This window comes from Panicum virgatum, chromosome 8K (assembly GCF_016808335.1).
Source record: "Panicum virgatum strain AP13 chromosome 8K, P.virgatum_v5, whole genome shotgun sequence".
NCBI classification, from domain to species: domain Eukaryota; kingdom Viridiplantae; phylum Streptophyta; class Magnoliopsida; order Poales; family Poaceae; genus Panicum; species Panicum virgatum.
The window spans coordinates 31,088,646-31,104,470 of NC_053143.1; the positions used below are offsets into that span (position 1 = coordinate 31,088,646).

At 45.8% G+C, this 15,825-nt stretch overlaps 2 protein-coding genes across 7 annotated transcripts; both read right to left on the reverse strand.

Moving 5' to 3' along the window:
• Positions 1-5,476: 5,476 nt before the first annotated feature.
• Positions 5,477-9,772, reverse strand: LOC120644410 (rhamnogalacturonate lyase-like). 4 transcript variants are annotated; one of them, XM_039921036.1, is made up of 11 exons: positions 9,488-9,772; positions 9,194-9,378; positions 8,352-8,468; positions 8,146-8,265; positions 7,883-8,024; positions 7,548-7,724; positions 6,950-7,448; positions 6,661-6,814; positions 6,424-6,540; positions 6,201-6,324; positions 5,477-6,094 (listed from the first exon to the last, which is right to left on the reverse strand). In XM_039921036.1, the coding sequence occupies exons 1-11, from the start codon at positions 9,644-9,646 to the stop codon at positions 5,756-5,758; spliced, it is 2,133 nt and encodes a 710-aa protein (XP_039776970.1). In that variant the 5' UTR covers positions 9,647-9,772; the 3' UTR covers positions 5,477-5,755. The 4 variants fall into 4 exon arrangements, with proteins under 4 accessions (XP_039776970.1, XP_039776968.1, XP_039776967.1 ...); XM_039921034.1 differs by having other exon boundaries at positions 5,477-6,091; positions 7,883-8,054; XM_039921033.1 differs by having other exon boundaries at positions 7,883-8,054.
• A 167-nt stretch (positions 9,773-9,939) lies between these two features.
• On the reverse strand, positions 9,940-15,132 carry LOC120644411. Of its 3 annotated transcripts, none has more exons than XM_039921039.1 (8): positions 14,697-15,132; positions 13,537-13,693; positions 13,068-13,268; positions 12,494-12,736; positions 11,827-11,974; positions 11,636-11,701; positions 10,699-10,867; positions 9,940-10,586 (listed from the first exon to the last, which is right to left on the reverse strand). In XM_039921039.1, the coding sequence occupies exons 1-8, from the start codon at positions 15,064-15,066 to the stop codon at positions 10,231-10,233; spliced, it is 1,710 nt and encodes a 569-aa protein (XP_039776973.1). In that variant the 5' UTR covers positions 15,067-15,132; the 3' UTR covers positions 9,940-10,230. The 3 variants fall into 3 exon arrangements, with proteins under 3 accessions (XP_039776973.1, XP_039776972.1, XP_039776974.1); XM_039921038.1 differs by having other exon boundaries at positions 13,537-13,699; XM_039921040.1 differs by lacking the exon at positions 13,068-13,268 and having other exon boundaries at positions 13,537-13,699.
• Between the last annotated feature and the right edge of the window lie 693 nt (positions 15,133-15,825).

Genomic DNA, 15,825 nt, shown 5'->3' on the forward strand with positions numbered 1-15,825 from the left:
AAAGGACTCAAGAGACTCGAAGCCCTCCACCTGGAGAAGGGGGGGCTTTTATACCCGGCTGCTGCGGCCAGACCGGTCCAGGGGACCGGTCAGACCGGTCGGGTCTGCAGCAGCCCGCTGTACAGACTTGATCGACGGCGGAGCTCCTTTCTTCGACTCGAAGTCTTTAATGCAATGCCGCCACATCGACGAAGTACCGGTCTGCGGTTTTGAAGGGTCCACGAAACCCGGGTAGGTGGCCAGTTTTGAGAAAACCGCCAAAACTCCACGCGCGGGAAGATTCCCGCCTCCACGCCGTGGCCCTAGACGCAATTCCCGCCTCGGCCTTCTGACGGCCCTAGACGCCGCCCGCCGCCCGTCACCTCCTCACCCGTAGTGAGGCCCTAGACGCCGTCGACGCCCGTCACCTCTATCAGTCCCGAGACCGACGCCCGTGCCTCCATGACTTGGCGTCTTCATCCGCCGTCCGTCTCCTTGGTTTTGTGGCGCAAACCAAGAAACCCGCCTTCCATCGCCGCTTGCGCCTTCGATCCAGGAGTGGACGCCACAGCTGCCGCCCGGTCCGAGCTCCGGTCCCGGCTGCCCTTCACCGCCGTCCACCGCACGGTCCATCGGCCACAGCACCTCCACGGCAGCTCCCCGTCGACACTCGACGCCCGTGTACCTGCAATCCAAAGACCAAGCGCACGATCACACCGCACGGTTGACAATTCACTTATCACAAGCAGGATACAGTACTCACATTCCTCAGTATAGCATTCTAGCCCTAAACAGAGCTTTTCAGTTTTTACCAAGGAGCGAGCATCATCAAGAAAATTTTCATTCGTCGCCAATGTTTCTTCAAAATTGTTAGTAGTTCAAGGCCTTCACAATTTGCTCCAATGGTCAGCTATTAGAAACAGAAAGTATGTGATATGATGGAGGCAACACTACTCATAAGCTAATTAAGAAAAATACCACACAACTTAAGTGTGAAACAGTGAAAGTACGAATTGAAGTAGCAGTTGCTTAAATCCTTCAAAGCACATGGGGTTCTAATAACGAGTGCTTTTCATGAGCAGGAGAGTACGAACCACTGAAAACTCTTACAACACCCGTAAAAGTACAAATCAGGGAAATGAAGTAACATATTTGTATTTGTGATTATAATCAGACTCTCTTGCTGCAGCATTATTGAGTTTTGGACTACATGATTGTTGGGTGCATGATGATTGCCCCATACTTTACTGAAAAATATTTGACATACTGGTAGTCACAGCCGACGAGTTTATCTACTGCCCAAAATTTACCAAGATGCATTATGCCAAGTGCCAACGCAGATATTTCTTCACTAGTATACGTCTTGTGCATGCAGTCATCAACACTTCCGACAAATGCAGCAAGGCTTATCCAGAAGAAAGTTTTTAGCTCTACTTGTATGTGCACCGACGTTCGTGCCGTGCAGAAGTCTACTGTCTGCTTCCATGGTTCGACCTGTGACAGTTTGGCCAATGAGACGGCAACATGCGTGTAGATAGTATCCAAAATAAAGCCAGATCGGATGTTTGAATGATTTACTTTCAGAAGCACCTTGAAGAGGTGGCTCTCTACTCTTCAGTAAAACAGCATACTTTCTTCAAAGGTACGGCACGTTTAAGAAAAAAATCTCAAACAGTCCGAGTGAATCTTTAGCTGTGTCATAAAAAAATCAAGTAGGTAGCAACATCCATGCTAAAAGTAATTTTGAGCTTGTGTCATAACGTGCATAGGCTAATTTTTTGTAACAATGCAAATACTTGAAAGAGGTGGTGAACTGGTTATAGAGAACGGTAATGCTAGCAAACTGACATCCGATGCGTCGGACAGCTGCGTTCCACAGAAAAAATCGGGCCCTCTCACTCACCCATCCGCTCTCGCTTGTGCTCCACGTCTCTCCTCCTCCACCCATCTCTCGCCCAGCCGCTTGCACTATGTAAGAAGAGGTCTATAATGACGGTCGTCATATTCGTAACGTGACGGACATCGCACCCGTCACCTATACATCATCACTGATTAGAACAGAAAAGTGGCGGGTCACCTATGTACGTAAAAGGTAACGAGCATCAGTATGAGCCGTCACCTATGGTATTCTTCAACACGTAGGTGACGGACATCATTCTTTTGCATGCTAAAATAAATATTTGCAGTGTAAATAAAAATCAAAAAAATATTTTCTTTTTATAAGTCGCACGATTTTTTGTGCAAATATGCACGCGTGCGATTTTTTCCGGCGTTACTAGAATTCGAACCCACAACCTCACCCTCGCGCATACCCTCCCCTACCACTGGGCTACACCATCACATATGACCAACAATGAGATATTTTCCTTTTATCATCCCCTACAGCTGTAACGATCTCAAATGAAAAACTTTTCAACTACAAAGTTGTAGATCTGGTGGCGAGCTACAACTTTTGTATATACTTTTTTTTCATCTGAGTTCATTTGAAAATTTTGAAAATTTGAAATTCAAAATTTAAACCATATATTTGGGTGCCAAAACAACCTCAATTGAAAAAATTTTGAACTACAAAGTTGTAGATCTGGTTGAAGCCTACAACTTTTGTACAGACCAATTTTTTATTTGAGACAATTTAAATTTTTCAAAAATCGCATGTTCAAATATTAAGAAAAGTCACAAAGGTGACGCACCTTGATGTTGCACGTCACATATGTCATCACAAATATGACGTGTTTTGATATTGTCCATCACCTTTTACTTATCAAAGTCCGTCACCTATACTAATCTTATATCAAACTTATAGGTGACGGGCCATAAATGTGGCCCGTCACCTATAACAAAGGTGACGTGTTTTAATATTGCCCATCACCTATATCAAATTTATAGGTGATGGGCCATAGATGTGGCCCGTCACTTATAACAAAGGTGACGTGATTTGATGTTGCACGTCACCTATGTCATAACAAAGGTGACGGGAAATGTTTTAGAGAAGCCACCAAGAAATAAAAGGTGACATGCATCATCTTTGCGTGTCAACCAGATAACAAAAGTGACGTATAACAACAATATGTCACAATTTGTGCACGTCGGTCATTTTTTATATAGTGTCGCTCGCTCGGTCACGACGGAGCTCAAGCTCGCCCTTCCGGTGGCGCGGCCCGCGACAGACAGAGCTCAAGCTCATCCTTCCAGCGGCGTGGCCCTGCGGCGCCATAGCACGAGCTCACCCAGCCAGCGGTGCGGCCTGCGTCGGAGCTCGAGCTCGCCCAGCCGACGGTGCGGCCCTGCAGCGAAATTCTGGGGTAGCGGCTCGTGAGGGCGTCCATGAGAGCTCCGGGGCGGTAGCGCAAGAGGCCGTATGAGCCCCCCCTCGGCGGCCAGCTCCCCCGGCAGCGTGAGCTCCCCCGGCTCACCATTCTCTCTCTCTTTTGCTAGGGTTTATTTGTTGCATACCGCAAGCATATGTTTCATATTAGTACTACAAAAACGATTTGTAGCAACGTCCCATTTTTTAGGGGCGGACCAAAACATTATCCGTTCCTACAAATGGGGGCGTGGTTGCTGTAGCAATTAAGTCGCCCCTAAAAATCCTTTTGTAGGGGCGGTTCACTCCCTCACCTGCCTCAAGAAATGGGCGCCATTTTTAGGGGGGTTGAACCACTCCATTGTTTGCTCGGGTGAGGAGCTCCCAAAAGATCCAAAAAAAGAAAAAAAAGGGGGATATTTTCAACTTCATTTCCTTCGAGTTGGGGCTCTAGGAGGTAAGTTGACACTAATTCCTTGTCATTTCAAAGTTTTTTTTGTTAGATTTATGGCTCAAATGGAGCTCTTTTTGTCTCTAACTAGCTCTAGATTTGTATGGTATGGATTAGCCATTTCAGACACCATTTGTCTCAAACATTTGAATAAAGTTATTCTATTTTAGTAGGAGACCAAGATTATGTAATTATTTGAACTCAGACTATAGTTTTTAGCCTCATTCTTATGTAAATAATGCTCTAGATCTATGGAGGACAGAGAAGAAGATTTGATTTTCGTTTCCTATTTTTCAAAGATGCACGTTAGATTTTTTTCACCAAGATTTAGTGGTAAAATAAGATGTTGAGTTTTGATTGGTTTTATTTAGTACTAGTTATTGAATTTATTTTTTTCAACACCTATGAATATATAGAAGTATATATTTATATCAATTTAGGGCTCTATTTCTTTTAAAAAACAATGATTTATTTTTTCTATCTTTACACACATGCTTAATAGATTTTTTTTCCAATATTTAGTGGTACAATAATAGGTTGGAAATTGATTTTTTATTTAGTGCTATTTAAATTGACTTTTCCAACACCTATACATATATAGAAGTATATATTTATGGCCATTTAGGGAATTTCTTCGAGTAAAGGTTTTTGCACCAAATTTTTTTCCGACGGTGCTAGCAAACCATCCACCTGTCGGGTGCGGACAGTCAGTGGTTGCTAATGTGGCAAAGGCTTGATTCTGTCGTTGATTGGAGCCACACTACTACAAAAAAAAAGTTTTTCCAAGGCAGTTGAAAACTATTTTCCGAGGCGGGCAATCCCAACCGCCTCGGACCAAACATCACGGTAAATATGACCTTTTCCGAGGCGGTTATACGCCCGCCTCGGTAAATCAAATAAACAAATTAAAAAAAGAGAAAGCCCGCCCAACCCATCACGGACCCGGCAAGTCCATCCATGCGCCAGATCCGCGCCGCCGCCGGCTGCGGCCTCGTCCACGCCTGCCGGCACACCCACGTATGCACCGCCGCCGCACCCGCGCCCCCACTGGATCCGCCGTCCGTGGGCAAGAAGGGTCCGGATGCGCCTCGCCGCTGCCGAAGCACGCCTCGCTGCCGCCGGATCCCGCCTCCCCGCCGCCGGATCCCACCTTCCCACTGCCGGAGGAGTGGCCGCCATCGCAGGAGGCGAGGAGGAGGGAGGCGGCTCTGCACGACAACGTCCGCGCCGAGCTCCGGTGTCGCCGCCGCCGAGGGCCGCGCCCCCAGGCCGGACCGCGCCGCCACCGGGGGCGCGGGCGCCGCCGCCGCGTGCTCCCCGCGCGCAGGAGGGGAGGGCGGGGGCAGGAGCGGGAGGGAGGGCGGTGCGCAGGAGGGGAGGGAGAGAGAGGGGAGATAGAGAAGGTTAGGATTTCTTCTTTATATAGTTGTTCACAGTAATTGGGCCCATATGGGCTCGGTCCATTAACCGAGGCAGACTGTTATAAGACGTCCGCCTCTGGAAATAGGGGTATTAACCGAGGTGGACACGTTAAGGCATCCGCCTCGGTTAATCGATTTTGAGAGGCGATTTTTTGTAACCGCCTCGATTAATAAAAAATAACCGCCTCGGTTAATCGAAGACATTAACCGAGACGGTTACAAATTGTGCCCGCCTCCGAGCCGATTTTCAAATGCCTCGCAAAATAGAATTTTGTAATATTGCCAGCCATGCTGATATGTAATGAGGAGCGTCCGCAAGTATAAATTACACAGGGCTTAGCTCTGCAGTTTTATAGTTTCATGTGCAGTATAAATTTATCATTAACATCTTAATTAGCCTAGGGCTGTTACGGAACATTATATTCAAAGGCAAAACAGTCACTGCACATTCAGTTCGTGTTCAGACTACTGAATTTCCCGGATCGTTAGGTGTAATACGTCAACGTTTCGAATTCGGGTGCTGGGTGTCGGGCTGAAATGCACGAGCGCCAATGCACTACTGTTCCTTCCAGTGCATGTCAGATCGCGCGCACTACGGCACTACTGGGACATGACGACCAAGGCCACCGACGACAGAAAAAAGATCCCCATCCAAACCCGGCCAAGGGGCGCAATCTTCAGAACGCCTCCGGAGGAAGGCCCTTCCAGGCGGATGTAGTCGTACATGACCCCGGCGATCCTGTCCGCCGCCGGACCTCCGGCTCCGGCCACTTTGATGTCTATGGCGTTGTCGCCTTGGAGCAGCAGGTGCCCCCCGATCGCGAACTCGAGGCTCCACTGCAGGCCGTGGATCCCGTGGCGCGCGATCGCGTTGTCGTCCCCCATCACCGGCGTCGTGAACACACCGCCACCGCCACCCCCGTCGTTCACTTGCACCTGCTTATTGAAACGAACGGTTGCGCAGAAAGTTCAGGTGAAGGTGAGCACACAGAACATGAACTGCTCTTAGAATAGATTAGTTGCGTGAGTTCTTCAGAGTTCAGACCTGCAATCTACACGTTTCAGAAGCTGCAAGGGCGATCCGCAGCGTGTAGGTGCCGCCTGCCACGACACGGTCCAAACCGAACCGTATCCGCCATGTTGTCGGCACGGTGTCCTGGCCTACCTTCCTGCAGACCAAATGTTTTATTTGTTATCGGTGGACATAGTAGCTGAGCATCCAGGACGCCAAACAAAAAGGAAGATCGGCGATCCGATATTAGTGTTACCTTGTGGGTTGCGCAAAGAACCAGTCCTTGGATTCGTCGCTTTTACCAACCGTGAAGACGAGGTCGTTCTCTGGGTACAAGGCGGCGTATCGCTCCCACAAGCCGTACTGCCTGTACCTGTTAGCATCAAATTAAGCCAAGCATGAACAGTCAGTTAGTCAGTCGGTAAGAAGAGCACACTGATCCATTGCCTCCCATATTCTCATCGATCTTGTAATTGTAAGAGATATAGATAACCTGTCCTTGTTGACGAAGAGCCTGTTGATGTACTTGGGGTCAGGGTCAGGGACGTAGAACTCTGCCGCAGTCCGGTCTGGCACACCAATCTCCCACAGCGTCGGGCCTGACCTCGGGGGCTCGAACACAAGGTCACGAACACTCATGACACGACCTGCTCCAACAACCGATCTAACACTGGTCAAGCACAGGCGCACAGGGTAGCTAACTAGCTATAAGCAGCTATATGGTTGAATGCAGTTACACTCACAGTTCATGCCACTGATGAGAGGGACGAAGTGGCACAAACCTGGAGCTATGGTTAAAGGTGAACTGTAGCAGTAGTCTCCAAGAATCCCGGGAACAAACGCGTAAAGATTGTACACTCCTTCCCGGACATTGTCGATGCTGAAAGCGCCATCCGATGCGGCCCATGTCCAGAACTGGTACCCCTTGCTCTCTGTGGCCCACGAACCGGCCTGCCCGGGCGCGGCGAGCCCAATGTAAGCCAATGCAGCAGGAATGTCTTTCTTGCTCATGTAACTGTCTCTGACGAGGAGCCTCCCTGTAATGGATCCCCTCTCGGCTGCCTTGGGGAAGTCTGGCGATGCAAGGAAGCTGTAGGGCCAGTTCCTCGCCTCGGCTTGTGCCTGTGCTTTGGCGTCTTCCCATAGAGCCTGGGGGGTGTTGCCACTCTTGGGGCTTGAGTTCAGGTAGATGAACACTGGACCCAAAACTTTCTTCCAGCTCTCGCCATTGTCGATCTTGGCCACCATGTACTTACCAATGTAATGTGTCCCAAAAAACATCTGATGGGAAACATAAAGATCATACAAGCTTTTCAGTTTAACCAGCTGATATATCCTTCTTGATTCGGATTCGGATGATGCGCATGGATCCAGGCTTACTGTGAGGGATGTGGGGCCGACATGGGAGGTGAGTTCCCGCTTGAAAGGCCCGCCGCTCTTGAACTCGTTGCTGGGTGTGATGACCCAGAAACCCATGGGGTTCGGATCGCCGCCACTGATCCATCCATGAACAACATTGTCCTTGTTATCTAGTGAGTACTGGTACTTGTCATCCACCTGCAGACATGTTCATGCATGGTTCTCAAGCCAGTCGCTTCAGACAAAGTTTAATTTTGATGTTTGGTTCTACCTCAGTTCTTTGATTTATCATTGCAAAAATTAAATATAAGTCTTCAAGCACGCGTATATCCATTCTTTAGCTCAAGCTAATGTACCTCTCCTCGGAACTGGGGTTCCTTGGGGTCAACAAGGAGAACAGCCTCCTTGTAAGCCAGTGGGACAGCACGAGGTTCATCTCTGTCAATTGCACTTGGCATGTACCTCTGTATGTCGTCTGTAATAGCCATGTAATTGAACCTAGCACATTTGAGGTAGGCAAAAACATGCCTTTCATTGACAAGTCATGAAAAACTGGAGAAAGCAACAGAGAGATAATCATCAATGTGTTCGAAGTTCATACTGAAAAGGGGATGCTTACTTTCCCATGTTGAGCTTGAAGACGAGCCGAGCCTCGGTGATGTTCAGAGCAGGGCAGTCCCTGGCATGCTCAAAGATGGCATAGCAGTAGAACCCAGAACTACCTTTGAGCATCACAAGCCTGAACCGGCAGTCTTAGAAGAAGGGAGTTGGTACTAATTCAGATGAGGAAATAGTAACTAAAACAAGTGATTGCAGACATGGTACCTCTTATCGATGTTTAGCCGAAAGCTGTTGTGAAGAGATGGGCTGTATGTGCTCCTGAAAGAAAGCTCCACTTGATCTTCACTTGAGGATACTACGTTGAACTCTGTACTATCCAACCTGTACAAATGTAATCAGTATATCAAAACGAGCAAACTTCGCTTACTCTACTACACTCGATCGGGACATAAGTAGATTCGATTGTCGATCCTTCAGAATTAAACATTTCTTGGGCTAGTTGGCACATTTCCATATTAAATACCACAAATACATTTTGATATGATTCAGTTTGTTAACGTAACTTGTAAGCTCATAACGGTGTATATATGGTAGAGTGCACGTGCAGCCCCCGTTTTGCATGTTCAATCCTTCCTAGTTGCACACTTCAACCCATTTTTGTTCTCTCTATTACTAATCAATAGAACTGCATTTTCTTGTTTGATGACAATCTCTATTCATTCGTGGAGATGGGTCTGAGAGAGGAAGATTCGAAATGCGTATAGAGGAGCTCGAAAGGATGTTTATGCATCTTTTTTGAGAGTCTGAGTAAAGTGCGTCCACAGTTAAAGAAAGTAGCTAGGAACATATAACCAAGTTGTGACTTGTAATGCTAATGTGTTTGGCAAGAATACACAATCAATCTTTGGATGTTTGGGGGTTCATGCTCAGTTATTTTTCTGAGTGGTTTGCAATGGTTGTCACTTCCATTGACGTACTAGTATGACTTGGACCCAATCTACTTTATCGTCGGTTCACGTTTTCTGACTTGGTCAACAATGGCAAGACAGTAACGCACCAACGAGGGACATATGGAACAAGCAAAAGTAAGAGAGCAATCGACTTACGTATTGTATTGTCCCGGAAGATCAGAGCCGGGATAGTTCCAAACCGAATCCCAGTACCCTCCGGAGTCTCCCTGGCCGGCGTCGTACTCCAGCAGGTTGCTAGGCTCGCCGCCGTAACCGACGCCGGTGATCCGGCCCTCCGGTGCCAACATCGCCACCTGCACCACGCCGTTGTCCACGACCACCTGCATGCGATCGAATCGATCGACAGGCAAACCAAATTGATCATCTATCGTAGCAACGTGATACAGCTACGCCATCATCACCAGCCACCCGTAGGCTGGCTCGTAGTACCTGCCGCTGGCCGACGTGCAACTTGACACCACGGGCGCCAGCAGCCGCTTCCAGCGAGGCCTGCGCCGCAAGCCGCAGCTTCGAAGCCGCTGCCACGGCGATGAGTAGGATGACGACGAGGAACGACAACCAGCAGGCTTCAGCAGCGGCGGCAACCATGTTGTGCTATATCGCCCGTCCTGAGCAGAACGACGATGAGCCTAGCTCGATCGTCCATGTCATGTGAGCGTCGTTCAGCACAGACAGCTCCTGAGTTAAATTAAATAGCAGGGAAGATCAGATCGTAGCGAGCCATTTGTAGGCTAGGGGCAATGGGGTTGGTTGCCGCGGTCCGTCGCCAAGGAATCTCTCCTGCGGGAAGCCGAGGAAACGCATCGGATCGGCGGCGGAGTGCAGTGGAGGACCACCTACTCAGTGGTCCACCGTCAGACAAAACCATCCAGTGGTCAACCTTAAAATACAAATGTGAGGGCATCTCCAGCTTTGTGCACGCACGCTGTTTCCAAAGGCCCCAGTTTGCCCAAAACCATGCCGAAAGGAACAGCTGATGTACTACAAATCTGCAATGAACGATGCTACCAGCAAAACTCCTCCGCTACAGCTTCACCAAAACCGGCACCATCAGAGGCGCCACCAGAGATTAGCAACAGGGCCAGTTTAAAAAGCCTGACCGCTCTAACCTACACTCATCGTAAGCGGTTAGTGCAGCACTGATGAGCTCCTCTCCAAGACCACCCTTACAATCATGCAGGGTTCTTGTACGGTGGGAGGACATGGTACCTCTTCACATGATCTTTCCTCAACAGGCAGTGTGCTGCGAGGCGCCTCTCATCCACCTCCCCGGTGTTTGACAGCCGAACGCCGTACTCCAGCAGCCTCCTCACGTCCCTGGGTATGGGGCTCTGCCAATGGCTGTCCCACCAGGCAGGAGGGAGGAGCGGGGTCAGGGCGCACTGGTGCGGCTGGCGCCGGCAGCTGAGAGGACCGGCGTATCTGTTCCAGACGTGGCCCCAGCCGACCTGCGTCGAGAGCCCGTCGACCAACAGGTTGCTGTGGATGCTGCTTAGGAATGTGAAGTTGGCGCCTGAAGGCTCTTGACCTGATCATACAAGAAAAGGGTATGCTGATTTAAGGTTGGGGTTTGAAGACTAAAAACTGAACAGAGTGCAGAAAAGCAGGGCAGGTTCAAAGTTTAAACAAGGGAAATGTACCATGTCTGTTTGCTGCAGCCAATGCTGCAATGAGTTGAGCGTAGGTTGTCCCCACACGACGATGTGCTCCAGTGACCACTGCATATCTGGCCTGTGCAGCTAGAAAGAAATCAACAAATGCCACCCACCTTGGAGCTGATCCCCAGTCTCTTGATCGAAAATCCAAAGGCTGGCACAGGAAAGGTCTTTAGTTCAGGGAACAAGATGCGCAATCTTATAGATGCAATAGTATACACACAACATTCCTCAAATGCCATAAGCAAACGCTTGTTGATCAAAACAAAAGCAGTGATAATTTGTTTTCCAAGACCAAACCAGGATTTTTCTTACAAGAATCAATAGTGCTATGTCTATGACCAGGATAATTTTTTGAACGGTAAGTGGATCACTTTACAAAGACATTCACATTTCCAGGTCGTCTCATGCACATATGCCAATCCTATCATTAGCAAAGAAAAATTCCATTATATTCCTTCTATAAAAGCAGGTGGATCATTCTCTTAAAAAGGGAATGCTGCAGTGTGTTGTGACGCTATGCACACACTACGTGTACAATTATTTTGTTGCAGGAACTGTATATACACACATGATTTTGTCTTAATTTAACATGTATGGAAGAATGCCACAAACCAAAAATACAGCATAGAGACACGATTTGTTAAAATCAGTGCAGGATAAAATATGCACAAGATGACTTTAAGAAATAAGCATCCATTTTAATTGGAAACATTGCAAAATTTTGGTGGCCAGCTCCAAACTAAGGAAAATATAGGTGTGTATTACTAATCTAGCAAATTTAAGAAAGATGTATATTTTTTTCATTTTCAATATAAATTGTAACATTCATGACAAAATCGAGCATAAAAAGGTTGCTCCTGGAAATTCCAGTAAGGTTCAGAAGCTGTAGAGGAAACACAAGCAATATGCAGCTGTGTACCTTATCATTTCCAACTATCTCTAGACCAGAAGTCTTTGTAAACAACTTGTAATCAAAATAAAGTACCTGCAAACAACCACAGAATAAGCATCCAACTTTTCAATATTTCCAGAAATACACAATCAATTGATTTAGACGATAAATCTAACCAAACTTCATGGGTACATAAAAAATTTAACGCATGATCTAACCTCTGCAAACTCACTGATTTCAGACTTTATCTCCTTCACAAATGCTGGTGTGTCTGAGACCAATGCCACCCGAGGTGTACCCTTCGTACAGCAAATCTGTAGGGCTCTCTTAATACAAAGAACTGCAGCTTTTCTTGCTCGGACTGGCCTAAAATAACGATAGGATTTAGTCTTCAAATATTCAAACATATGGATGTGAAAAGTCACTGTTCTAAAACATAGCCAACTATTGCCTGATTAGTCCTTAACCAACCTATAACCTAACATGCTGTTACACATCAGTTGCGACCCAACTGCAAAAGTGCTTTGTACAACACTAACAAGAGTTGGTAACAGATTATTTAAATGATATAGATGGTGGACATCATCAATCTTAAAGATGAGTAAATGATACAAATTAACCATTACAAACTATTCCAAAGTCCAAACATACTCAACTAGAGAGGATCCAACTTAAGATCAAAGAATTGTAAATCAGAAAAGAAAAATACAAACCTATCCTAGGTCCCGCATACAATTCTGGTACAAAGAAGCATTTTTGGTGCCTACTGATGAAACAGATAATTTAACAGGTGAAAATTGCATGTCATTATTCTTTCCAAAATGAGTGGACAATTTATAATAGTTTCATTCAATTTACGCAAGCATGTACAAAAGTGTGCCATACCTATTTGCCATCATGCGCATGTGCAAAACAATATCTGGATTCACACCTTTCAAAGCCCAGTTAACTGCTGCTTGGACTGTACTGGATGGAGATATGATAGTTCGCATAAGTTCACCAAATGTGTTAGGCCTGGCATCCAACGAGTCTGGCAATCCAAAAAGGGCCAAGGCAGCAGCCTTCATTCTAGGATGAACATTCTTCAGAAAAAATTGAATCCCAACTGCATCTGTTGTGCCATCAAACCTAGAATTGCGAATAAGAAGACTATTCAGCATGCTTTTTATATTTAGTATTTGTATTGAAAAAACAGCTAAATGAAAGAAAGGAAAGGAACCACACATAGTGTAACAGAAACCGAACAAAAGACTGGTTACCTAAGACCTAAGAAATAAAACATGAACATTAAAAAACTGGTTATCTAAACCCTAATTCCTTTTACTCTGGATGTGCAAGATGTAGTAAATATCTCCATCTTCAGAGTAAATTAAAGCCCTAGAAAAATTAACTCCATTACAATAAAAACATGTCCAAGTCATGGCAATAACTTACTCTAGGAAGTAACTGTAGTACTAACCAGATAATAGGATCCTTCCAGCTATTCCAGTCACAACACAGAACATTGGTCTCAAGTGGGTTTTCAAAAATGTCCACTCTTATATTCAGATCTCGACCATATGTTCTAGCACAGCGATGTTTCCTCCACAAATGTTTGATTTCATGGATAGTGAATGAGTGGTTGGTATAAGAAATGTACTCCCCAAAAGGATACAATCCCCTGTGAGATAGGGAACGGACCAGAAAAATGGTAAGTGGATAATCAATATCAATCACCACTACTTCTAAACTACAGATATCATTTATCACAGTCATGAAAATATGCAACAGTTCACATTTAAACATCATGTAAACATTAAAAATATATAAGCAATGAATAAGCAAGCAGAGGATAGTCAACCAAATTTCAGAGAGCTCAAAGCTTTCAACCTATCCCATAGTAATCATATCAAAGATAAAGATGAAATGGAGAGTGTAAAGGCATATGCCTGGTTTGCCCGATGATTAAAGATCGATTTAACATGACACTCAAGGCTCCTGCTGTTAAGATCTTGTACATTTCATTGCCAAATCCAGCTTCAGACGCTTTCCCCAACACAAAGCCTTGTTTGCAGAATTCATATGCAGGAAGTGTTCTCACTCTTTCTGCTCCTGGCAAGTTAATTGAATATATAAACGTTGTGCTCCTGAATGTAACTGCTAACTAGAAACTGAGTCCTCCATGCAAAACTAGAGACTCTAGCTGCAACAGATGATTTATGACTGAACTATGTGATGTGCATATTAGTTGTACATTTCCATGCATGTAACGGGCACAAGTGTGATAACTGGTAATTTATCTGTCGCACTTCTGAATGAATATGCATGTGAATGGATGTTTTGTTGAATCAAGTAAATCAATGTCTCAAACTATTCACATAAACAGTAGGAGATAGTTATTCAATTTTTAATTTAATCTAAAATATCATACATAAATAGTTTTGTGATATTATAGTTTTACATGGTTATATAAATATATACAGTGCTTTTGTGGATATACAACTACTATGGATATATACCAAAACTCAGTTTGCTTAACCGTTCTATAAGGCCTCTGTAAATCGGTTGCAATCCTAATCCGAAATTTTTAGAAACTATGAAATGTCATCTAAAAATAGGTAAAATATCATCTATAAAAGGGGTAAAATATGGCAGCAAGTGTTTACGCAGACATCATCTCAAGCACTCTCCATTTCTGGCACTCTGAACAACATAAACACTTCAGAAAAAACAATATACAACTAGTCTATACATTAGTCATCACGAATGATAGAGCACAGAAGTCAATTCCTTAATTAACTAGACCAAACACTAGTATACGTCAGCCTGGACAAAGTCAGGCTGTCAGCAGCTTCCTCACTTCCCGGGCTACTCCCCCAAGTCGATTCCTTAATTAAGCACAGAAGTAACTACTGTCTTCGGCAGAGCATGATCACAGATCTCTTCCAGGCCATCCAATCAAATGACTTAACCATCACAATCTGATTCACCTAACAAACCATCTCTCGCAGATAGAACGCAATGGGTTGATGAACACGCGGCATTTCCAGGTGGGAAAAAAATAGATGGATCAAATCAAGGGGTGACCCGCTTCGTTATCAGAACACACCGTGGAGCTCGAAGTGGCGGCGGATCAACTCGCGGACCCGCAGGCTGGCCTGCTCCGGCGAGCCCCGCCCCGCGCCCGCGGCCTCCTCCCCCATCCTCTCAGCCGTCGCGCACGTGGCCCCGTCCCCGACGACCGCGGCGTCCCCGCCCCCCGGATTCTGCTCAGCGGAGGGCGAGTCCTCGGGGAGCTCGTCGGAGAAAACGCGAGCGCGGGACGCGACGGAAGTGTTTGGGGCGTGGTGGTGCTGGAGCAGTACGAGTAGGACGAGGGCCGCCGCGGAGAAGGCGGCCGCGAGGAGGGCTCGCTGGAGGAGACGCGGAGGCACGGGCGAGCGGGCCCCGCGCCGCCACCGCGCCGGCGCCGGCGGCATGGGGAACGGGGCGTCGCCGTCGCCGCGGACAAAGCGGGACTGGACTGGACCGGAGCACGGATAGCACGAGGCCCGGTCCGATAACTATTTTTTAATGGCAAAAGTCTATTTTACCTCCTCCAACTATCACCAAAGTTTGGTTTTCCTCCTACAACTATAAAACCGGGTATTTCACCCCCCTCAACTTTTCAAACCGTCCATTTTACCTCCCTCGAGCGGTTTTGAAGACTGTTTGCTACAGTAACCGTAGTTTTGTCTTTTTCTTTTTTTAAAAAAAAAATCAGTTGAATCTTTGAAAAATCATAGTAAATCACAAAAAAATCATAAAATAGAAAATCCAATTTTGTTGGACTCCACATGAGTAGATATACGCAGTGAATATATTATATGATATACTTTAGTACAATTTTTTTACTGTAACTTTAGATATATACTTTTTTGTAATTAATTTATAGCTACAGTTTTCGTCGTCCCATTATGGTGAAATTTTTATGGTGGGCTAATCATTATATGATTGAGCTATAGTAAAAATTTTATGATTATTAGATCATGTATGACTGAGTTATAGATTTATCTATAGATTCGTCTAAATTTTTCTATAGATTTATCTAGTTTATATAGATAAATCTATAGATCAGTCAAACATGATCTAATAATCATAAAATTTTTACTACAGCTCAATCATATAATGATTAGCTCACCATAAAAATTTCACCATAGTGGGACGACGAAAACTGTAGCTATAAATTAATTACAGAA